The sequence below is a fragment of the Ambystoma mexicanum genome, chromosome 14, assembly GCF_040938575.1.
Source record: "Ambystoma mexicanum isolate Mex_15411 chromosome 14, UKY_AmexF1_1, whole genome shotgun sequence".
Lineage (NCBI taxonomy): Eukaryota > Metazoa > Chordata > Amphibia > Caudata > Ambystomatidae > Ambystoma > Ambystoma mexicanum.
The window spans coordinates 613,089,424-613,114,335 of record NC_090940.1 but is presented as its reverse complement, the minus strand read 5'-3'; the positions used below and the strand labels follow the sequence as shown (position 1 = coordinate 613,114,335).

At 47.4% G+C, this 24,912-nt stretch overlaps 1 protein-coding gene across 1 annotated transcript in view; it reads left to right on the top strand.

Annotated features, from left to right (window-relative positions):
- Nucleotides 1–24,912, top strand: part of LRRC74A (leucine rich repeat containing 74A) — a 148,196-nt gene that overhangs the window by 23,537 nt on the left and 99,747 nt on the right. Inside the window, exons 5-8 of the mRNA XM_069638444.1 lie at nt 8,666–8,773; nt 10,590–10,683; nt 20,911–20,960; nt 24,700–24,781. Coding sequence (XP_069494545.1) covers nt 8,666–8,773; nt 10,590–10,683; nt 20,911–20,960; nt 24,700–24,781 — 334 coding nt within the window. The remainder of the gene's footprint in view (nt 1–8,665; nt 8,774–10,589; nt 10,684–20,910; nt 20,961–24,699; nt 24,782–24,912) is intronic.

The following is a 24,912-nucleotide window of genomic DNA, read 5'->3' as shown; positions in this document are numbered from 1 at the left end:
ATTTCTCCCCCATTCTTCCTTCCCGCCCGATTTTCTGGTAGCAACGTACCGGCACCTTTTTCCGGACCCCCATGCTACAACGATGCTTGTGGGGGCCGCGGATTCGAGTTCAGGCCCCTACCGGCATTGTTGTCACAGAAGCACCGTAAGCAACGGTGCAGGTCCTTCCGTGTCCCGCGTCCTATGGGACTCCATGGAAATGGGAGTAACATTTGCCACCGCCACTTGTGATATCCCGGTGGCACCAGGCTATCAGGCGGCCGTAACGGTGTTTCGGGCTTACCGCCAACCTCGTAATGAGGCACATATATATCTCTCTCCGTTTAGATTTCTGAGCATCTGCTTTCTCTTTCAGTCTGTTTCTTTTGCCTCTGCTTCTCTCTAGTCCTCTGTGAGTGAATTTCTGTGATTTTTTAAAATAAAAAAGTATTTCTGTTGCCTTTGCGCTCCGAGCGCGTTGTTGTGCCTGCTCTCCCCTCCCCTCCCACTTCCTGGTCCTCCTCTCCCTCCCGCCTCCCTGCCCGCCCACCCCCCCCTCTGATTGGCTGTCTGGCTGCCTCCCTTTTGGGCTACTCGACGCCCGCTCCCCCTGCTCGCTTCTTTGTCAAGCTGAGCGTGGGAGAGCGGTCGCCGGTAGCCAAGAGGGAACTGCAGGCCAGGAAGCCCTGCCTGGCCCTAGAGGGCCTCTGTGAGTGAATTTCTGTGATTTTTTAAAATAAAAAAGTATTTCTGTTGCCTTTGCGCTCCGAGGGCGTTGTTGTGCCTGCTCTCCCCTCCCCTCCCACTTCCTGGTCCTCCTCTCCCTCCCGCCTCCCTGCCCGCCCACCCCCCCCCTCTGATTGGCTGTCTGGCTGCCTCCCTTCTGGGCTACTCGACGCCCGCTCCCCCTGCTCGCTTCTTTGTCGAGCTGAGCGTGGGAGAGCGGTCGCCGGTAGCCAAGAGGGAACTGCAGGCCAGGAAGCCCTGCCTGGCCCTAGCGGGCCTCTGTGAATGAATTTCTGTGATTTTTTAAAATAAAAAAGTATTTCTGTTGCCTTTGCGCTCCGAGCGCGTTGTTGTGCCTGCTCTCCCCTCCCCTCCCACATCCTGGTCCTCCTCTCCCTCCCGCCTCCCTGCCCGCCCACCCCCCCCTCTGATTGGCTGTCTGGCTGCCTCCCTTCTGGGCTACTCGACGCCCGCTCCCCCTGCTCGCTTCTTTGTCGAGCTGAGCGTGGGAGAGCGGTCGCCGGTAGCCAAGAGGGAACTGCAGGCCAGGAAGCCCTGCCTGGCCCTAGTGGGCCTCTGTGAGTGAATTTCTGTGATTTTTTAAAATAAAAAAGTATTTCTGTTGCCTTTGCGCTCCGAGCACATTGTTGTGCCTGCTCTCCCCTCCCCTCCCACTTCCTGGTCCTCTTCTCCCTCCCGCCTCCCTGCCCGCCCACCCCCCCCTCTGATTGGCTGTCTGGCTGCCTCCCTTCCTCCCTTCTGGGCTACTCGACGCCCGCTCCCCCTGCTCGCTTCTTTGTCGAGCTGAGCGTGGGAGAGCGGTCGCCGTAGTCAAGAGGGAACTGCAGGCCAGGAAGCCCTGCCTGGCCCTAGCGGGCCTCTGTGAGTGAATGTCTGTGATTTTTTAAAATAAAAAGCTATTTCTGTTGCCTTTGCGCTCCGAGCGCGTTGTTGTGCCTGCTCTCCCCTCCCCTCCCACATCCTGGTCCTCCTCTCCCTCCCGCCTCCCTGCCCGCCCACCCCCCCCTCTGATTGGCTGTCTGGCTGCCTCCCTTCTGGGCTACTCGACGCCCGCTCCCCCTGCTCGCTTCTTTGTCGAGCTGAGCGTGGGAGAGCGGTCGCCGGTAGCCAAGAGGGAACTGCAGGCCAGGAAGCCCTGCCTGGCCCTAGTGGGCCTCTGTGAGTGAATTTCTGTGATTTTTTAAAATAAAAAAGTATTTCTGTTGCCTTTGCGCTCCGAGCACATTGTTGTGCCTGCTCTCCCCTCCCCTCCCACTTCCTGGTCCTCTTCTCCCTCCCGCCTCCCTGCCCGCCCACCCCCCCCTCTGATTGGCTGTCTGGCTGCCTCCCTTCCTCCCTTCTGGGCTACTCGACACCCGCTCCCCCTGCTCGCTTCTTTGTCGAGCTGAGCGTGGGAGAGCGGTCGCCGTAGTCAAGAGGGAACTGCAGGCCAGGAAGCCCTGCCTGGCCCTAGCGGGCCTCTGTGAGTGAATGTCTGTGATTTTTTAAAATAAAAAGGTATTTCTGTTGCCTTTGCGCTCCGAGCGCGTTGTTGTGCCTGCTCTCCCCTCCCCTCCCACTTCCTGGTCCTCCTCTCCCTCCCGCCTCCCTGCCCGCCCACCCCCCCCTCTGATTGGCTGTCTGGCTGCCTCCCTTCTGGGCTACTCGACGCCCGCTCCCCCTGCTCGCTTCTTTGTCGAGCTGAGCGTGGGAGAGCGGTCGCCGGTAGCCAAGAGGGAACTGCAGGCCAGGAAGCCCTGCCTGGCCCTAGCGGGCCTCTGTGAATGAATTTCTGTGATTTTTTAAAATAAAAAAGTATTTCTGTTGCCTTTGCGCTCCGAGCGCGTTGTTGTGCCTGCTCTCCCCTCCCCTCCCACATCCTGGTCCTCCTCTCCCTCCCGCCTCCCTGCCCGCCCACCCCCCCCTCTGATTGGCTGTCTGGCTGCCTCCCTTCTGGGCTACTCGACGCCCGCTCCCCCTGCTCGCTTCTTTGTCGAGCTGAGCGTGGGAGAGCGGTCGCCGGTAGCCAAGAGGGAACTGCAGGCCAGGAAGCCCTGCCTGGCCCTAGTGGGCCTCTGTGAGTGAATTTCTGTGATTTTTTAAAATAAAAAAGTATTTCTGTTGCCTTTGCGCTCCGAGCACATTGTTGTGCCTGCTCTCCCCTCCCCTCCCACTTCCTGGTCCTCTTCTCCCTCCCGCCTCCCTGCCCGCCCACACCCCCCTCCCCTTCCTCTCCTCCCTCCTCTATTACCACCCTGCTCCTGGGCAGCCCTCTGCCCGGCAGCCCCCTGCGGCTAAGGGCCCCAAGGCCAAGGGCAACTCCTGCAGTTGCGGCTCCCTGTGTGTCTGCAGGTGTCCGCAGGGGACGCAAGGCGCAAGTAAATTTCACCTTCTCCACCTTCTTCCTGCCCACCCACACCTGGCCACTGCATTCCACGGTGTCTTCACCTCACTGTGTTCCACAGTTGTGGTAACTAGGGTTTTTCTCTCCTCGCAGGATTCTCAAACTTAGGTGGCCTCTCCACTGTGTTCCTAAAACACAATACTGTTGTTGTTCTGAAATGTGGTAACCTGTCTTGCCGTTCCTTCCTGTCTGTGGGCTCTCGCATCATCTGTCTCCCCCCCCCCTCCAACTCCATGGTGCTCTCTATCTCGCCTATCTTCTCTAACTGCTTCTCTATTGACTATCCTGCTCTCCTCACTAAATCTGGTAGGAAAAAGTTTAAAAAGGACATCCTGGTCTCCAACCCAGGCCTCCCTATCGCTGACACCTACACTAGTGCCTGCTCTAAGGAAACTCTCACTGACATCCTCTTTTTCGTGCCTTCACTTGACCTATGGACCCTTCATATGGTCTCTGTGCTCTCTCCTTTTTCCTCTTCTTCCATTAATGGTGGCACCCGTTGGGATGTCCTCTTGGCCCCCTTCCACTCCTCTAAGGCCATCATTAATGTCTACGCTAATGGGACCGTCTTGGTCCAAGGCCCTCAGGCCAACCTTCACCTCTTTGATAGACGCTTCCCTCGCCTCATCAACTTCCTTTCCTCCCCTGCTGTCCCCCCCCTGTCTTCGGCTACCTTGCCTCTACCCTCCCTCCCTGCCCCCTCTCGCGCTCCCTCTTCACCTCCTTCTTCTACACCTCCGCAGGGCGTACCTCTGATCTGTACCCCTCCCCGGAAGTCCTTCAAGGATGGCAACCTTCTCCACTTTGCCACTCTTAACTCTCGCTCTGCCATCAAGCATTCCTCCGATATCTGTCGCCTTCTTGAGGAACTGGACATTGACGTCCTCGGTCTCACTGAGACATGGTTCACAGCCAGCTCTGTCACGAGCTTTGATACACTCCTACCTGAAGGTTACAAGATCCTCTCTGTGCCCAGGCCCAACCGTGCAGGGGGGGTGTTGCCCTCATCTTCCCTGAGTGGATTCCTGTCACTGTCACTCCTACGCAGACCTACTCCTCTTTTGAATGTCTTGTCTGCCGACTCTCTCTCTCTCTCCTAGCCATTCCCTTACCGTGGCTACTATCTATCGGCCACCTGGTCAAATTTCCTCCTTCCTCTCTGAGTGGGCTGACCTCTCCTCCTCACTCCTGTCCTCTACCACTCAACTTCTCTTTCTTGGGGACTTCAACATCCACCTAGATGCCTCCTGTCCCCCCACTGGACTCTTTCGTGACCTCTGCGACTCTCTCTCACTCTCTATTCTCCCGTCTGGGCCTACTCATTCTGCAGGGCACACTCTTGATGCTCTGATCTCTTCTGACCTTCCCCTCTCTGTCCCTCTCTCCACTCCTCTCTCCTGGAGTGATCACTTTCTCCTATCCTCCCACCTCACCCTCCCTACCCCACAGGCAAAGCCACCCGCATCATTGCCACCCACCTTCTCGGTCATCCGACCCATGAAGCGCGTGTCAGTTGCGGCTTTCGCTGCCACCTTCTCGCCCCCCCTCCCCCTTCGGCTGACTCCCACCCTGACACAGCCCTCTCCTTGCTCCACTCTGCTATATCTGATACTCTTGATTATCCTTGCCCCTGTCATGAAAATCCGCCTGAAGCCCAAAGCCAAATGTAACTCCTGGTATGATTCGGATCTCGTCACCCTAAAACGCAAGTGCAGGGTGGCAGAGAGGAAATGGCGTGCTTCATGTTCATCCTCTGACAAACTGGCCTGCCGCCTGCTCCAAAGGCAATACCGTCTCTCTGTTCTCACCAAGAAGAGAGCCCTTATCCAAGCCCGCATTTCTGCGGCATCTAACAACTCGGCTGAACTCTTTAAAATCTGCAAGGAGCTTGCCAACCCTGCTGCAGTCTTTACCTCTCCTGTCCCCTCCCAGGCCCTCTGCACTGCACTGGCCTCCCACTTCATCTCTAAAACTCAGGACATCCTGTCCTCACTCTCCTCCTATCACCTCCCCCCCTCTCTTCCCTGCTCTTCCTCTGGCCCTTCTGCAGCCACCCCTCCTCCCTCCTTCTCTGCCTTTCCCCTTTTTTCTGCTGACGAGGTTTCCAGACAAGTCCGATCTATGAAAGTCTCGTCTAAACAGATTCACCCCTGTTCCTCCAAAACTATCAAGGACCACATTGACTCCCTGGCTCCTGCCCTGGCTGACTTTTGCAACCACTCCTTCGCCTCTGGAGTCTTCCCAACCCCCCTCAAGCACTCCCTTGTGCAGCCTCTCCTTAAGAAACCTTCTGCCGACCCCTCCTGTCTGGCTAACTATCGCCCAATCTCCATCACTCCCTTCCTGGGCAAGCTCCTGGAGAAACTGGCCATCTCCCAGCTTAACCTCCATGCTGAAGCTGTTGATAGTCTCCATGACCATCAATCTGGCTTCAGAGCGGCCAGAAGCACGGAAACTGCTCTCCTGAACATACGTGAGGACCTGCTCTTAAACCTCGACTCCAACACTCCGTGTGTTCTCATTCTGCTCGATCTCTCTTCTGCCTTTGACACTGTCAACCATGCCATCCTGCTCAACCGTCTCCGTGATAACCTGGGTATCACTGGTCAGGCTCTGGCGTGGCTGACCTCTTTCCTTTCCAATCGACCCTCCCAGGTCCAACTTGGGTCCTTCCTCTCTGACATCTTTTTCTCCACCTGCGGCGTTCCCCAGGGATCTAATCTCTCTCCCTGGCTGTTCAACCAGTATCTGGCACTCCTTGCCCACCGCATCGCCGCCCTTTGCCCCAACTTTCAGTGCTGTGCGGACGATACCCAGCTCATTTTCAGGCTACCCTCGGCCTCCTCCTCTCCCTCCCTCATCTCTGACTGTCTGTCTGCTATCCAGGAATGGTGTGCTGCCAATGACCTCTGCCTTAATGCCAGTAAGACTGAGATCCTACTCATCGGCACACCCACTCCCTCCTTCCCTGCAGCTCTCTGGCCGGCCTCTCTTGGCCCTCTTCCTGCTCCTACCTGCAAGGCAAAAAACCTCGGGGTCATCTTCAACTCCACTCTCTCCTTCTCTCCTCATATATCTGACGTCTCTAAGAAGTCACACTACCAGCTGCATCTCCTCAGAGGTATTCTTCCCTTCCTCTCCTTCCCCCAGAAGCTCACTGTCTCTCGAGCCCTGGTTCTCTCGAAGCTGGACTACTGTAACAGCCTCTATCTTAATCTGCCTGCCTCCACTCTCCGCCCTCTGCAACTCATCCAGAACAGAACTGCGAGACTTGTCCTTGGCCTCAAGCCCAGGGACCGTATCTCTCCAGGACTGAAATCTCTACACTGGCTCCCAGTGGCTGCGAGGATAACGTTCAAAACCCTCTGCATTGTCCACAAGGCCTTCTGGGGCCTGGGGCCTAAATACCTTCAACTCTCTCTTCCTAAATATCTTCCTTCCCGAGCCCTACGCTCATCCGTCTCCAACTCCCTCAGGGTCAGCCGCTTCTCGAAGCAACGACCTGGGGGTAGATCTCTCTCCGCGGCAGGGGCCTCCCTCTGGAACAGCTTTCCTGCCTCCCTGAAACTTGAGGAGAACCATCTCCGGTTCCGGAAGCACCTCAAAACCTTCCTCTTCACTTCTGCTTTCTCTCTCCCTCTCCCCTGCTAAATTCTTCACCTAAACTGCACTGATTCTGCAACTGGGCCACTCTCACCGACCTCGGTCCTGGGCCCAGTCACTCTTCACTTGCACTGCCTCCCTGGCAACCCCTGCACTGCGGGACTGTCTCTGTATCCCTACAGCCCCCCCCCAGCACTTGTCTGCACTTACCTTGCACTTGCCACCAGCTGGCCCTACTTATTTATTATTTCATCTCTATTCTACTTATTTGTACTGCACTCCCCCCCTCCCCCTTCCCCTTGCACTTTTTCCCTTCACCCTACCCCTGCACTTGCGCGGTCTGAATGACACCTGGCCTAGTAGGATCGTTGTCTGTGTTCCCCTTGTTCCCCCCTCCCTGCCTCGTCGCTCCTTGAAACACTTGTGTATAGGCGCGTTACAAATGCCATATCATATCATATCATATCATATTAAGGAAATGGCCTCCTGATTATCCCTGGTGACACAAGACAGAAAGACTGCAATGAAAACGGACATTGCCAAAGCCAACAGTTCTGGCTTTTGTGTAGGTAAAGGATCCCAGTTTTCCAGGCATTGCCATCATGGCAATACCTATGGCAGTGCCTGGCAAATTCTGATCTATAAGAACAAAAATTGTTTGCTTTGCTTATTCCAACAAGAATTCAGTGCAGGGAGCAAAATGTAGGGACGCAAGTACTGCTTATCAACCGTTTGAGTAAAGGCACACTTGGTTGAAACAGTTTTATTACATCAGGAGCTGCGATTACGTTATAACCTCTCAGAAGACTGCTCAGAAACCAGTGAGCTGGCTAAAAGAGCCTCGCGGGAGGCCTGTTTTGGGTGGGGAGGAGCAGGTAGTGGCTGAAGGGGGTGCATCGACTTGAATGGCCATGGGCATACAATGAGTGGGCAAATAACCAAACAACACCCACCGGCTCTGTGTCGCTCCTCAAACCTCATCCTATCTTCACTTCGTATGCAATAGTTTTGACTCATTGGTAGCGCTTTCAGAACCACCTAATAGCCAAACCTAAAAATGGCAAGTTGAACAATGCCAGCTTATTTGGTGTTCAGACAAGTTAAAGAAACAGATCTCATGTATGTGTTTCCAGCAAAACAATGGAACATTCAGAGACTTTCTGTGATAGCAACATAATTAATAAGCAGAGGAGACTGGATTGCATGAAATATGATGAAAGCCATATATTGTTTCCAAAGCTGATTAAATAACAGAATTATAGAAAATATGGCTGTTCAAAGACGTATAAGGGTAACGATGGGTTCTAAACCGCGAGAACAAGGAAGGATTCAAACAGGGTCGGACTGGGGCATAAAGGTGCCTCGGGCACCACTGAAAAAGCAGCCCATGGTTGCAAATGGCAATTCAGTCCCTTTGTGACAGACTGTTTGAGTAGTACCCAACGGGGGGAGTGTGTTGATAAGTGTGATGCAAATTGTGCATTTTAAAGAATATATATTCAGCAACACTGGTCAAAACTACTAGCCACATAGTGAAGTAACTCATCAAACTGGACCACTTTGACCAAAAAACTGGCCCAACCCATGTTGTGTTTTTGGTTCGGACATTGCCCTATTGCCCTATAGGTCTGGATACACAGATACAATGCCCATATAGCTTAGGAATAATGACCAGACGTAGTAGCCGTGTATCCATCTTGTAAATTTGATCAGTGTGTATCCATCTTGTACATTTGACCAGTGTGTATCCATCTTGTAAATTTGATCAGTGTGTATCCATCTTGTACATTTGATCAGTGTGTATCCATCTTGTACATTTGACCAGTGTGTGTCCATCTTGTACATTTTCTCAGTGTAAAGTTAGTTACTAGTGCACAGGGATTTTCTCACCACTTCCTACTCCTTTCCACCAACCTGTCTGCTTTCTTCTCCCGTCGCCATGGCGCCCCGCAGTCCAACACGTGCATCACTCACCTGGTGCTGGAGGATAACTGGATCCGGGACGAAGGCCTGGCGGACCTGGTGGACATGTTGCGCGAGAACTACTACATCCAGGAGCTGGTACGTGCCCCCAGTCTCCCCAGAGAGAATGTGGACCCCTGGTGGTCAGGGGTTGGAGGGATGGTGTCACCCCAGGGGTCTGCCCCGCATCTTTCGCGCACCCCATTACCCTTTTTACAATAGAGCTGGGCCAGTGTGGGATTTTGCAATGAGACAGAGTCTGTAAGATGGTGCGGTGCTGTTCGGCTGCAGACATTTGGGCAGAGTGTGTCTTGGTTTTTCATTTTTAGGTATTTTGGGGAGCACTCGCATGTGGTTTAGCGGCCACTTTCAAGTGCTTGGTTTTGGCGTTGTTAAAAGATCCCCGTCTTTGGCTTGCTCATCTCATTTTGAATGGTTACCCTTAAGCCGAAGATCGAAGGCCATAGGTTCCCAAGTGAGGGTGGTGAGGACCTCAGTTACCAAACATGAGGGCGGGGCGAAGGGCGGGAAAGGCCCCCATCAAAAGTGAATTGCTCCGTGAAGGACACGACGCTGGGCGCTGCTACAAGAACGGGGTGTTCCAGAGCCATGGTTTTGCCGCCATGTTGGTTACGCATGAATCTGAATAGGTGCACAGATCTGGTAAGAAATGATGGGGTTGGACACATTGACAGTCACATTAGAATTGTCAGACCCACATCAAGGGGGCAGACTTCAGTCAATCAATTTGCCGTTCAGAATAATCCATCTACAGCCATTTTTGCATGCAAGTAGCCCTGCAGACAGGAGGCCTAGCATACACGTTTGCTCCTTAAACTCGGCTCATTAGGAGTTCCTCGGGCCGGAAGAAATGCCGATAATTCCGGCACCAGCATTTATTCCAGACTGGGGAAACACAAGTTTGCCGGTGGGAGCAGTGATCTACTGGCAAGCCTGACCAGCCGGCAGTTCAGGACCCTACTGGCAAATAAACACTGGAATCACTGGCACTGGTACTACCGGTACCAGCAATTCTGGCAATCGCATCCCTCAGGACGGTCCCTACGGGACTCCATGGAATGGGAACTTACCAGCATCTCCACCGCCCGTAATATCCTGGTAATACCGGGATATCGGTTGGCACAAACGGTAAGGCAGTTTTGCAGGTATCCCGCTGAAATTTTCCTGGGGAATGCCAGCAAAACTATAACAAAAGAAAATACTTAGTAAAATGCTCCCCACAAAAACTAGAAAAGAACTCATACCAAGGCGCCCTCCACCGCGTCTTCGACTGGTGCAGTTTCACAGATATTTTTGGATTAATGGTATCAGCAGAGCTGTGCCCCAAGAAAGCGCTGAACTGTTATTACTTGTCTAATTTAAAATTACAGTAAAAATGCATCTTTCAATTGTCATGAATTACGAGGTGCAATGAAGCATGGATTACAAAAACTACCAGTTTTACAGTTACAATGGATTATTACTCACCTATCATACCCCTCATTGGGCTTAGAAAGGATGTTTTTACACCCCCAAAAATAGTTTTACGCACATCTTGTTGCACCTAGAAACACTTGTGTACAGGCACGCTTTAATTTCCATATCATATAATATTATATCTTTTTTTAAAAAGAGTTCAAAATTTTAAATGACTCCCGCTTCAAAAACCTATTGGAACTCTGCATGCAACTCTTGTAAAATGCAACACAAATTCTCTGTGATCTCCATTCTAATCCCTTCAGTGTGCACTATGTATACAGCAGGCCACACCGTGACAGGGATCCGCAGGATGCGAACCTTGCGCTGCTGCGCACAGCATTATGTATTTCGCGCCTTGAAACACTTGTGTATGGGCGTGCTATAAATAAAATATATCATATCATGTACTGTGACACTTTCTCTTGTCCCTTTTCAGAATCTCTCCAACAACCAGCTGCAGTACCGAGGCGCAGAGCTCTTCTGCAAGTTCCTGCATGAAAACGTCACGCTGCAAGTGGTGAAGATGTCAGGTGCTGTGGGGGTGTGCTGTGCTGGAGGGCGGGTAAAGCACTGCACAAGGCTAGTGCTGTAAGTGGGTTGAAAAATGAAATGAAGGGCAGGGGAGGACTGGCAACATTTGGCCTGGGGGGCAAGTATACTTTTCTGGCCATGGACCAACCTCTCCCACTCCCACACATTCTCAAGTATATACAATATACATTATTGACATTACTTTCCTTTCATGCAACATATTTTTGAGTTAGGTTTGAGGTTTCTTAGAGACCCAGGCCCCTGGAAATTCTCCCACTTACCAAACATAGTAAAATGATTTCACCAGGATAATATAGTTGATGAAATGGGAAAGCTGGGATTTGAACCCAGTTTTCAATGTGTTACAGTTTGTAATATGACAGCAGGCTACATCTCTTCCCGTCACATCTCATCTTCAGTTTTAAAACAATGTGAAGAGGAGGCAAAGCTCGAGAGTTCATTGGTAGAGCAGAGCCATTGCTGAACCAGAGGGCCTCGGTTTGCTCTCAGAGTGAAACATGAACTGGCATGGCAAGAGAACCATTCCTGGATCCTGCATCCCCAGCCCACAACACAAAACCCTTACCTGCACCCTCTGTTCCCACCACCACAACATAAGACCCGCACTTGTCACCCTGCCTCCTCACCAGTATGCATAACATAAATGGTTTAAAGTAGAGTATCACTATAGATTATCATTCCGCGTAATTTGATGGCAGGGACCCGTTATGTTTCCACTGTAATGTAAATTTGGTTCCGCCGCCAAAGTTTGGTCGGTTGCACTGGGGGGTGCAAATGTAAAGGGCAAAAGACGGCGCACCTCCTTGTACGCTGCCTTTTGCCCTTTACATTTGCATCGTGCAGTGCACAGTGAGTAAATGTTAACTGGCATGCTGACATGCTAGGCAGCATTTACATTTGATTGTAAGCACTGCTTACCATGCCTGCAAGCATGGCAGACAGAGTTTACAATGGATCCCTCTGGGGTCTGCCTGCTTTATGCTGCTGCTTAAAGCTTGTGGACCGCATAGGGATTTCCAGCATTTGCACCAGCATGAAAATCCGTTCCGCCACAAATGCCAGAGGATTGTTTGGCAGAGATAGAGCAAGGGAGCCGGCACAAGTGCAAGTTGTACTCCACCCATCCTCTCCGCCATACGAATGCTTGAAAATGAGCCGTAACTATAACGGAAGGAGTAAAAGCCATACTCCTTTCAATAACTTTACAGCTCTATTGAACATGAGCCCCTTTAGAGTATAAATCCATGTGAGTGAGGCTTTCTCTATAGGTAGTTAAAGAAAAGAAGTCATAATCAAACAAGTTTATTCGGATTTAAAAAGAAATCCATCAAACACAAGAAATACAAAATCCTTACACATAAAAAGAATTACCGTCTGTACTCCATATCCAAATGTAATAAATCAGAGGTTCTAGGAGGGAGAAAAGGGTCAACCATAGGTCCCCATTACATCCCATATTGTCCCTTTACTAGTCCAGAGAGTCACAAGACTAATTGCCCACGCTTGGCACTCGCTCACATCCCCCCGCAGGCCTTTTTCCCAGAGGTGTACAGTTTGCTCCAGACAGGACATTACTATGGGTGATAGTTCCAGGTGAAGCAGCTGCTCCCGGATAAGGGCCCGAGCTGATTGCAATCCCACTATATGGGGCCCGCAAATAACCCTCAGAGCTTCTCAAAACTTCCCTGGCCATTTGATCATTCCTAAAAACCAGTTTAACTGAGTCGGAAGAGTTTATACCGTCGCCAGCCAATCTAACACACCCCACCATAGCTTCCCTGGCCACAAAGGGACAATTCCCAGCTGTACAAAGCCAGTGGAGACATTTGTTAGAGAGGGCATCCCTTGGTTCTCTCCTGCCCAAAAGCAGCTTAGGTACCCCATGCAGAAAAACAGTAGCAGTTCTTTGCCCCCCATATACATGACTCTTGGGGCTGCGCACCCTTGAACAGTTTCCATGTGCTCCCGTCCCTCCCCCCCAAGGGGATTTGTTCTCAAGGAGCCAGGGGGACCCTCCACCAGCAGAGTTGGCCTGGTACACCCAGGGGGGTGTCCTCTATCAGCGATAGGGTGCGTTAACTGCTCATCCGGAATAAGGCTCATTAGTGCATGAACAGTCCCTTGGCAGGATACAGTGTTCAGAGGTTGCTTTGGGGGGTTGGGTCCCTTACCAGCAAGAGGCATGCTGGAAGACTCCCCCAGCGAGTCCACTCCACCGTTTTCCTCCCCATTCCTCCCCTGGGCATCGATCAGTACCAAAAGTAGTTTTTTAATGACAGCTAGTTCGGAGAGCACCTGTGCGCAGGGGCAACTTCCGACAGTATGCACCTCCTTGGGTGTTGGAGCAGAGGAGGGATGACTGCCGTGGGTGATGGACTGGAGCGCCCTAAATGGTGGTAAGTTAAGAAAGGAACTGGACCCTAAGGTCGATGCAGGTTGGTTCTCACTCCAGGAGCTGCAGAAAAATGATTTGCGCAGGATTACATAATGTATAAAGTGTGGAGGGTGAGGATTTGAGCCCTGTCTTCCTGGTTTCACAGTTTCCAATTCAGAAAGCAGGGGTGACTTCATCTTCTTCTATTCCATGTTCAATATTAGAAACAAAAAAGGTTTTTATGAAAAGTTGCTACTGAAGGGCTAAACTAGTATACTGTTCAATAAATCTGGTTTTCAAAGCACCACTTTTTCTGCAAGGGGGAGACCGATTAATCGTCTCTCTATCCTGAGGCAAATATATCTGAGAAACAGATTAAGATTATAACTATAATGAACATGTACTATAAATATAATCTTAGTCTTACAATTGTGTGTTCTTTCAAAGGCACCAAGTCACATGATAAAGCAACCTGAACAAATATACGAGAAGTAGTAATTAAAACATATGTTTAATAAGCAAGAATCCATCTCTTAGTCAGAAAAAAGAAAGGGGGCCACACCAGTCCCACAATCGGGTGCAGAGGCATGCAGGTCAGACATAGATCTCAAGAGCAGACAACCTGCTGAAATACCATTCCAGATGTGTACCTCTGTCTCATCTACCTGATTTCCATTACCTACCATCCTCTGGTATCCTTCTGTTACACCGCATTGCCAATGCCCCCCTTTTTTATAATTACCTTTCTGGCCTTTTGCTCCATCCTTTCACTATTAATTTATTCCCATTCCCTTACCTTGCACGACACACCTCCTTCTCTTGTCCACATTGCTCAGTCACCAACTCCTTACCACTCACACCCTTTAATTACCCACCACACCAAGCCCATTCCTTGCCCCCTCACTACCTTCCATTGCCCTGGCTTGCAGTTAAACAGTACACCATCTTGGTTTGCCAGTCATCCTCTGCCAGACACAACAAGAAGCTGGAACGTGTGGCTATGGGGTCTGCACTTGACCAATGCAGAGTGAAGACGGCTAGGAGCTGTGCTCCGAAGTTGCACTCCCCTGGAAAGTCGGCTGCATATTTGAACTCACGGAAGCAGAGAGAGCTGCAGGGGGGATGCACCTTGGACCTGGTGATGGAGAGGGGGCAAGAGCGGACTATTACATTTATGTGTGTTTTCAAATAAGGTGGGGTCTGTGTGTGTGTTTCAGTTTCTGTGACTGGCTTAAGGTGTACCTGAGACAAGGTGGAAGGATGTGTCTGTGTTCATGTGACTTTGTATCTGTGTATCTGGATGTGGTTTTGATCTGCATGTGGGTCTATTGTTGGTCACATAAGAGCAGAGGGTTCATGACAAGATCATGAAAACCGATCACAGACTTAAGGGGTCATTCAGAGTTGGGTGGTAACAGCAAAATCGTCAATTTTTGACAAATACTCTTGATTTTACCACCAAACAATTCAGAGTTTGATCAAATACCATCGGTGGCATTCCATGGGATTACTGGCGGTGGTATTTTAGGTGGACATTTTGCAGAGAGTTCACCAATGCTTTACCTCCAACTAAAAGGTCGGAGCTGGTAACTTTCTTCAGCAGTATTAAAACGTCCTCCCAACTCTGAATGACCCCTTTTGTTTGTAGTCTTCTAACAATTAATACCTGAATATGACATCATTCTATGTGTGGTTTTCAGCTGTGTGTAAAATAAGTATGACAAACAGTCGAACCAGCATTTCTATAACCACTAAGTAGAATCTATGGGTGCTATTCAGGGTGCTATTAAGCTCTTTTTGCATGTACACACTGGTGATAAAGAAATTGACCACAACACAGAGGAAGCATTCCTACAGAATCAAACTGAGGAGAGACTCTAATAAGATATGGACCATTACTTCCTTGGCAGATAGGAGTCGTGGTAAGATGCTGTGGATTGTAACTGATTAATAGTGTAAGGGGAGCAGGGGTCCAGCTTCACATAACCTGTTATTTAAATGTATACATTGCCCTGGGGTGGTGTGGGCATGCCCCTGCACCATAGACACCGCCCCTCTCACTCACTGTGCATACCAAGGAGTGTGGGCCATCCAGGCACAAAGACAACCTTGCTGACTTCAAGTCGAATATCTCTCCCCTTTTACACAGAATCGTAGCAGGCTTTGCAGCACTTGGTTCCTTTGTGGCAGGCTAGATTCTGAAGGATCTGATGCATGGGGCAACAGCCCAGCCAGCCTGGGAGGAAATTGCCCTTTTGCCCCCTTGTCAGTCCACCCATGTTGAAGGGGGTCCTTAAAATGATGCACTATTTGTTTGGAGGCATGGCCTAAGATGTGTAAGTAAGTTAGGACACATTAGAAGAGGTACAGCTATTGCTAACAAAGGAGCAGATTAAACGACAGAGCCATGTTTTCTATTGAAGCATCATAGCCCGCGCGTTGGGGCTCTTTGCGTGGTAAGTGACCGTCACCCAAGTTAGTGGTCCAGAGCTGAAAGCGAGGGACTTTAAAAAGGGCAAATGTCACCTGGCACACAATAGAGCCAGATGGCAAGGCCTCTAAAGCTATACCAGCTTGTGCAAGGGGAAAACAGGACAGCCTCACGTGTGCCTTCCTGTGACATAGCTTGTCCTTGTCTCCTTGCCCAGTGTGTACACGTCACAAATACATTTTGGAACGCAGCCTTTACAGGACATTAGTGGGTGGGGCAGCAACCTTTCAGGTCTGCCGATCCAAGCCCACGTTCCGTGCAACCTGATGGCTGCTTCCCCCACCCCGCCATCTTCCTCCACCCTGTAACGGTTTATTGAGAGGCCACCCCCAACAAAGGGAGTTCCTGCCCTCCCCAATCTAGGTGTCACACAATAAATGGTTTATTGTTAGTTGTTTATTCAGCCCTATTTCTGATGCATATCACACTCTTCGGATCCCTCCCCCTGAACTACCAATGAGCCAAGTACCAGGCCAATGTACAGGATAATATATTTGTATTTATTTGGATGCCAGGTAATAGAAAATTGCACTAAAATTCAACACCAATCATAAAGTGGTGTATTTCTCAACAAAGGGAGACCCATACAGAGGGTCTATTGTGAAACCCTACATTTCTCTACCACCTAGGGTCACTTAGGAACAAACTTTTATAATATACAAAGAGAAAAGAGACTAATATGAAACAATATACTATGGAAAAGAAACAAAGAAACACAAATTTGTCCCCTCAAAACACAATAATGTCTCAAAAAAATACGAGAAAATACATATTTTATTAATAATGCATATCAAATATTATTTTTCTTAAAAAAGAAAAAGAAAACCTAAAGGGGTATAGTCTTTAAAACAAACCTAAGACCAGGTAATGCACATAAACAGTAATTATGTAAGACGTGTAATTCCATACATAAAACATGAAACAATCACCTAGTATTACACAACCAACATAAAACATAAAAAAAATCACACTAAAATTCCACACACCACTTTATCCACAATACACTCCCCTCTACATAAATAGCCCACACAGTTGGGTTGGGAAAACTCAAATCACAATATTTTACTTTATACAAATTTCTAAATAAATGATCATCATCACTGGACCCTGAATACAATCACTTTACATTTGCAAGGATGTACAATTTAGATGTTCCCGTGTGTTTTAAAAATAGCAGTAAATAAACATAGGTTGATTTAGGAGTGGGGTTTTCAGACCCCTCCCCCCTACTTTGGTCTGTTTTGGGGAAGCTGGATGGTAAAAATTGGCATGTTTAAAGAATTTGGGATTTCACACCCCCCTCCACTTAAAGGCCTGTGTTGGGGAATCTGCATGGTAAAAATTGGGATGATTTCAGAATTTTGGATTTCAGATTCCCCCTCCACTCAAAGGGGCCTGGCAGTCTAGGGATGTTTTTGTTTGTTTGGGGACAAAGACACATCTCTCCCTAAAAGAAGTTAGGGTTAACAGGCAAAATCGAATTACCCAATTACATTACAGTCTACAGTTTTCAGAGGACACTGGAAATGAGCTTTGTTAATTTCAAATTTTAACAAAAATCACCCTGTGGTGTTCTACCAAGGGGAAGTAATTATATTACATTTTTTAGTTAAATAGGCTAAGTATCTACACCGTTTTGCCCCCCCCCCTCCCCAGCCCACTATAAAGGGAAACATATTTAAGGCCAGCATATTACTCCACCTTTGGGTGGCAAAAGGTTTAAGTCTACTTACATTGAAAACCTCTGTTTAAAGTTCAGGGAAGTCAACTGCATCTCAGGACTCTCTGGAAGGTCAGGGCAGGTGTATGGTCACTCCACTCTCAAGGATGGTACCCAGTCAGCTTTTAGGCCCAGAAATGGACGGCTCCACCCAGATGCACTCTCAACAAACATCTCCTTTTGGTGTTTCCGTGCGGCTGTCTGATGGCACAATTCAGCAGCACTGTTTGATGGTAATTTTAGCAGCCCCGTCCTTTCCTCGTAGTGCGTTCACCTTATATACCAGTGATGACACCCTCAACATTTCAATACTGGATGATGCCCTGCAGGAATTCTCACAACCAGGATTGGACATTTACCCTTATCTCTAACCCCAAGTTCAGCCTCCCTTTAAGGATTGGGAGAGGACATATAGCAGTTCCTATTTTCAATCCCCTTGTGTTCCCATGTCAAATTTTGGGCAATAATGAGTTATGTGGCAAAACCATTTTGCTTTACTAGTAACTGCCACCATTTATATATATTCCGCTTCACCTAATCATGAGGAATTTAATAAAAAGACAGGTGTGCATCATTTTGCAAAGCCGTTTGGCAATTTTCTGCCATTTTTACAAGAAACATAATTGTTAGGAACATGTCATTTACTCCCCACATTCCTAATTTTACCCTCCACCAGTTCGCCAACTCTCAAATTCAGAACATGTTCAGAGCAGCCAAGAACACCTTTTAGCTGGCCATTACAATACCCTAAGTCGCATGTGGATTCATTTTATTTTCCTGAAATTGCATGGAAATTACCTAAAAAATGACACCTCAATCAAAAAAGTAGGACTTATAATTGCTGAGAAAAATTCCAAAATGATAATAGTACTTTTAAATGAATAGCAAATCTTTAGGTTATGCAAATTGGAGCTCTCCTGTCTCCAGCACATTTGCCTCTCTGTGCCAGTGTTTTAATTAGTCTCTTTGTTGTTTGAAATGTAGGCTATAGACCGTAAACAGTGGATGCATTTGCTACACAGATATCCCCCAATGCAGACATCTGGCATTCTCTTTTCTTATTTGGAGGGAACCACCTTTTGATTAGAAAGGGTTCTATTTTCCTGTATTTCTTTCTGAATTTCAGCTTTACTAGATTTTAACCTGTGTTTTCACATCTCCCCCCTACATTCCTGTTATGCACTAGGTAGACCATCTGCCCTGACATGAGTTTTCCGGAAAACACCAAGTCTGAGGAAAACTTTGTTTTCAAAACCTCTTAGCAGGCCACACTTTATTGCAGTTGTAAACTGCTGGGATGCAAGCCAGGCTTTCAGTGGGGGAGTCTTTTGTGGAGTTTGCCCACCAACAGGAGAAAAGGGTCTGTCTCTGGCCAACAGGAAATACACGTGCGACCCATGGAAACAAAGTTTTTCTTTTCACTTGTTGCTGGTATTTTGCATGTGAAGCATAATATACATTTTATCTTGTCAATGCACACAGAAACTCTTCTCTGACATCTTTATGTTGGCAGGGGAACATTTTTCTCATGTCTTGATTTAACTTCCAGACACACATGCAAAGCCGTTTTGCTGTCAGTGTTTAAAAAATCCTGTTTTTCATGTAAATGGGGGGTCCTTTGAATTTCTTCTACCTTTGTGAATTAAAATGCTGCTTTTCCTTATTTAATGACAGGTAGGCCTTTTTTCCATGGCCTTTGTTTATGTTACTTGCAGAAACCCCAAAGTTTGTCTTAATAAGCCTGTTTTCAGTGTGAAGGTTTTGTTATAAACACTGAGAGGTCATTTTTTTAGTGGGTCCTTCAGTTCTGTTGGATTGGGGCCTTTGATTACACCCACAACCCTTCCTTCCCTTATTTTTAATCCTTCCCAGCCTCACTTACCTGATTACTGTGGCAGGGCTGCCTGCTGCCGCCGCTGCTGCCTCCTCCCATTGTCGCTGCTGGCTGCCATGGAAATGGAAGAGGGGCTCCGTATGAAGCCCCGTCTTCTTGATCCATGGCGGTCATCTTCAGTATATTGTTTGAATGGCGTCCCGTTCATTCTACTAAATAACTCAAACATAATAGTTTGCTCTTAGCACCACAGGTTACTGGATGGGCAACCTGAGGTGCTAATAGCAGTAATCACCTGTTCCACAGGCTGGAATGTGTGGTAACAGCCCAGTGGACCCTCAATAAAGAACCTCTCTACACTCTGGCCTTGAACTCAGTCCCTGGGCCGTTACCACCCATTCCAGTCTTTGGAATGCGTGATTATTGCTATATTAGACACCCCATTCCAAGCTTGCTGATTGGCTGGTGAGCGATGAGCTGTGAGAAGAACAAACTAGATGCATAGAGTGTGGGCTTCTACTGTGATTGGAGATTGGATTACACACTTTCTGATTTTATAAAGAGAAGAAGATACAACGTAACACAAAGTATACCTGGCATGAAAGGAAGAGCAAACTATACAGAGAAGTGCTGTGAAATGTACTAAATCAGTAGAATAAAACCTGCTAATCTTAAAAACATTACAATTGAACACAAATTAAACCAAAATGGGTCAATGCAGGTTAGAGTCCATGTCCATATTGTGAAAGTGCCTGCTACAGAGCTGCACTTAGTCAGAAATTCCCATCCTAGTATGAGGCTTAAAGGGGTTACTGTGTGCACTGTTGCCATCTATTAGCGACATCTTCTTCTTTTAGGGCGGAAATGTGTAGGCAACATTTCAACAAAAGAAAGATGTCCTTCCACACTGATCAGTGGCAGTGAGGTGCTAATGTGCCTTTTGTTTTTTAATTACCCCTCAGGGCATTCATGTAATAAGCAGCTCGTCGATAACAAGGGGGGACTCTACACTTTGTGGAGGGCCTTGAAAGGACTCTGCCTCGAGGCCAGGTATCGATACCTGCACTGAGCGCTGCATAATCACACCCCAAGAGTCATTCCCTTTGCTTTTTCTGTTTTGACCTTTTGGCCCCGCCACACCACATGCTAGTAGAAGAGCATAAGGCAGTCTTTTTACTGTGTCTATTGTGTGCATGGAGCAGGCCTTCAAAATACAATTCCCAGCTGCCTATATCTCCACCCTAGTGTTTTAATTATGTACAAAAATAAATAGCAGTGAAAACAACAAAAATGCCAAACTCACTCAAAAGTCTGGGCCATTCACAGATAGACTATGAAAATGCAGAGGTTCCGATTTGTTGCTAAACAGTTTACCTAGGCATTGTGGAGGGGCTTCATGGGCAGGAGCAGCCTTGTATAATGGCCACGCCCACTAGCTAGCCAATAAGGGTCCAAATAGAAAACCCCTCAAAATGCTTACATTTCCTACATAAAGAAATATGGTTGCATTGGGGGTCGCAGTCAAACCCAGCCCACTCACTGGTAACCAAGCAACGTGGCAGGTGTGGGCACTTGTCTCAGATGTTGCATGGGGTGGAGGGGATGTTGAAGTGCGGGGGCACACGTGTCCATTCTCAAGTGTGCAATCACTCAATAACTGTGACCTGTTGTGAATGACCTAAATTATTGTGAATGAATGGGGGGGGCCTGCAAGGGGCTCATCCCAGCGAGGAACAAGGACACAACCAGATCACAGCCAACTCACACATCTCCTCTTCTCCCACAGGGAACGCATTTGGAGACGCCTCAGCCAAGCATTTTTCGGATGCCCTCAGTGTGAGTACAAGCTCTCTTTTATCTTTTTTTGTACCCTTTTTTCATTGTGATTATACATTAGGTGAACCTCATTGCCCGGGACTTTCCTATGGGAATCAGGCCTTATATGTAGCAGGGTGATCGTGTAATGCACCTTATTGGGAGACAGGGTTAGGCGGGCACACGATACACATCTTATGCCTTAAATTATAACTTGACTCGCCTCTTACCTGTCTCTAAACCTCACTGCGCGGGTTCGAGATCACCCCATTGAGCCCCACAGTAAATGCGGAAAAGATAGGAAAAATCACAAGGTTAGGGCAGGATCCCCAAATACCCCTCAGGAAAAAGACACTAGTTTAAAGTAATTGGCACACAAAAGGAATGGTGGACCGTGAATGCTGATGTAACACTGCCTTAAGAAGCGAACTTGACGCCTGGCCCCAGGAGACTTGGAGGGCGTACGCCACCATCTGAATGATCTTCTACAGGCAGGGATTATCCACGAGTCCAGGAGCTCCTACGCTTCTCCCATTGTTGTCGCCGGGAAGAAAAAGAGGGATGTCCGGATGTGCATCGACTAACATCGACTTAACACTTGCACTATTCCACATCAGTACAGCACAACCCGGTTGGACGAGGCATTGCGTTTAAGTGATTTTCTGTACTGGACCTGCAGAGTGGCTATTACCAGGTTCTGATGACCCCGGCAGATCATGAGAAGACAGCTTTCAAGGGTCTGTTTGGATTTTACGAGTTTGTGAGGATGCCTCAGGGGATCTCTGGTGCACTAGCAACTTTCCAGAGTCTCATGGAGAAGACTGTAAGTGACATGAACCTCCTGGAGGTACTGTTGTACCTGGATGACATCACTGGGTTTTGGCAGAACCCTAGATCACTAGGGTGATCTTGAACCCAAGGGACTAGGGTTTCGAGACAGGTAAGAGGTGGGTCAAGTTATAAATTAAGGCATAAAATGTCTTCCAATAGGGTGTGGAATACGATCACCCGCTACATATATACACACACGCCCAAAAGGCAGTGATAATAAAAGGGTTAAACAACAACAATAAGTAAGAGCATAAGGCCTGGGAATTCAAATTAACAGAGAATGACATGGAACACTAAGCAACAGGGAAAGTTGATGAAGTATTTGTATTTTGTATTTATTTTAATTTATATAGTGCTTTAATCGAAGGCGCTTTACAAGAGGAACAACAAGTTACAACAAGCAATACATGACAATGGAATCAAACCAGAAAGTAGTACAAGGAACAATTTACAAAGGTGAGGAGGTTAAGCGCTAATGGAAAGGAACCATAGTGAGAGCAAGGGTAGGAGGTGCAGGTAGAGGTAGATTCAGTCAAGAGAGAGAAAGGAAAACATGTTAGGGGAGTGAGTGGAAGAGATAGGATTTAAGAGAAGTGTGGAATGAAGGGTAGGAGGTGATAGAGCGGAGGGGGAGGGGTAGGTGATTCCAATGGAAAGGAGCAAGAAGTTGGAAGGAGCAGAATCGGGCGCATCCCTGCAGTGTTTGCACCAATTATACCGTTACAAAACAGTCGCATAAGATTCTTATAAGTAGCTTATAACAGCTTCTGAGAAATAACAATACAAACTTTATAAGAACTTAAATGACAATGAAATACTTATTGAATTCTTATAAAATGTTATAGGTTTGAAGTAGATTTGTCTGATAAGATTTTGAGAAGGCCCTTGTAAATAAATCAATGCAAATTTATTGTATGGGTAAGTAGCAGGCAGGGGTGTACATACATACCCGCTATAAGGCCTTCCAGTCAGCCCATGTCCATGCCTGCTCTAACACCACAGACTACTTGACCTCTCTCTAGGTCTCCGCAGTTTATACATCACAACAGAAACTAGTGCAGTAAGGCATTTCCAATGCATTATTAAGCACCAGCCCCCTTTCTGCTGAACCAGAGTCAAAACTACTCCTACTCCATGCAAATATATACACGTCACTGCCCGGTGTCTCTCTTCTTGTTCTAGCCAGACACCTTTTTTGTGTGGGCGGGAGGCATACAAGTTATATACACCCAAACCAATGATGTCCCAGTCGTTGCTTCTCGAGGTGTGTTGGTACCTGCCGCAAAGGCACTTTGTTTAATGCACTAATATACACTGTTTTAAAAAAGTCCCCTCTTTAAGTTCCTAACCCTGTGGCCCTATAACAGGAATCACTTTAGCTAGAAACATGATTTATTTATAAGGAACTGGTGTGGGCACCATCTTTCCATTTATTGATAACTGTACTTTAAGGTCCTAAAAAAGTTTGGTTGTTTACTTGTTGCAGTTTCTCTTTGTCTCTTGGACTGAGAGCCTGTAAGGCATGCACACATGCACAATAAATACAGTGCAATACAGTGCAATACAGTGCAATACATCCAATACAGTGCAATACAGTGCAATACAGTGCAATACAGTATCACACTTTTTAATATAATGTTAATGTAATGCAATATAGTTCATTTCACACATCACAAAACAAGCTAAAAATATAGAAATAAAAAAGAAGCAAAAGAACATCAATAAACATTATACCAACTACATAAAATCATGCAATTAACTTACATTTCACATAAATTCACATGCATATATTACTCTGTACTGTGCACTTATTTATTGCACCTGTTGTCACTGCTCTTTCAAGGTGATTTCCTTTTCAAAGGCGGGCCACACCTTTTCAATTGCAATCGACAAGGGAGTGCTCCACCCCGATGTGCAGTTCAGCCAAAAGGATTCCTCTTGCATTTCCTGCAATCTGTCGATATGTTTCATATACAATCTAACATAGTACTGTTACATGTATTTACCAGTGGTAATTATGTGGCACACAGTTTCCAGAGCCCCTGGGCCACCACTTACCCTGCAGCATTGTTTGCACTTTGGTGTGCCTAACCAGTACACACCCTATGGTAGAGTACAGTGCAAATCAATAAATAGATCCAATACAGTACAGTGCAATACAGTGCAAATCGATAGGTAGATTCAATACAGTGCAATACAGTATAAAACAGTAGAGCACAGTACAATACAGTGCAAATCAATAAATAGATCCAATACAGTACAGTACAACACAGTACAGTGCAATACAGTATAACACACAATGGTACAGTACAATACAGTGCAAATCAATAAGTAGATTCAATACAGTACAGTGCAATACAGTGCAAATCGATAGGTAGATTCAATACAGTGCAATACAGTATAAAACAGTAGAGCACAGTACAATACAGTGCAAATCAATAAATAGATCCAATACAATACAGTACCATACATTACAGTACACTATGGTACAGTACAATACAGTGCAAATATAAAATAGATCCAATACAGTACAGTACAGTACAGTACAGTGCATGACAGTATAATACAGTACAATACAATACAGTGCAAATCAATACATATATCCAATACAATACAGTACAGTGCAATACAGTATAACACACACTGGTACAGTACAATACAGTGCAAATCAATAAATAGATCCAATACAATACAGGACAATACAGTACAGTGCACTACAGTATAACACTGTATGGTACTGTACATTACAGGGAAAATCAATAAATAGATCAAACACAGTAAAATACAGTGCAGTACAATACACTACAGCACAGTACAATACAGTGCCAATGAATACATAGACCCAAAGCAGTACAGTGCCATGAACAATGCCCCAAGCGTCCTCCGTCAGTTCATCAACGTTCCTCTTTTCGTTTCTTTCTCTCTGCAGGTAAATCTCAATCTTCATGAATTGGATCTCAGCCACAACGCCTTCAGTGAGAGCGGAGGAGAACACCTGGGGAAAATGCTGGGTAATGTCTCTGCGCCTTCAGTGAGAGTGGAGGAGAATTCATGGGGCAAATTTTGGGTAATGTTTCTGCGCCTGCAGTGAGAGTGGAGGAGAACACCTGGGACAAATGCTGGGTAATGTTTCTGCGCCTTT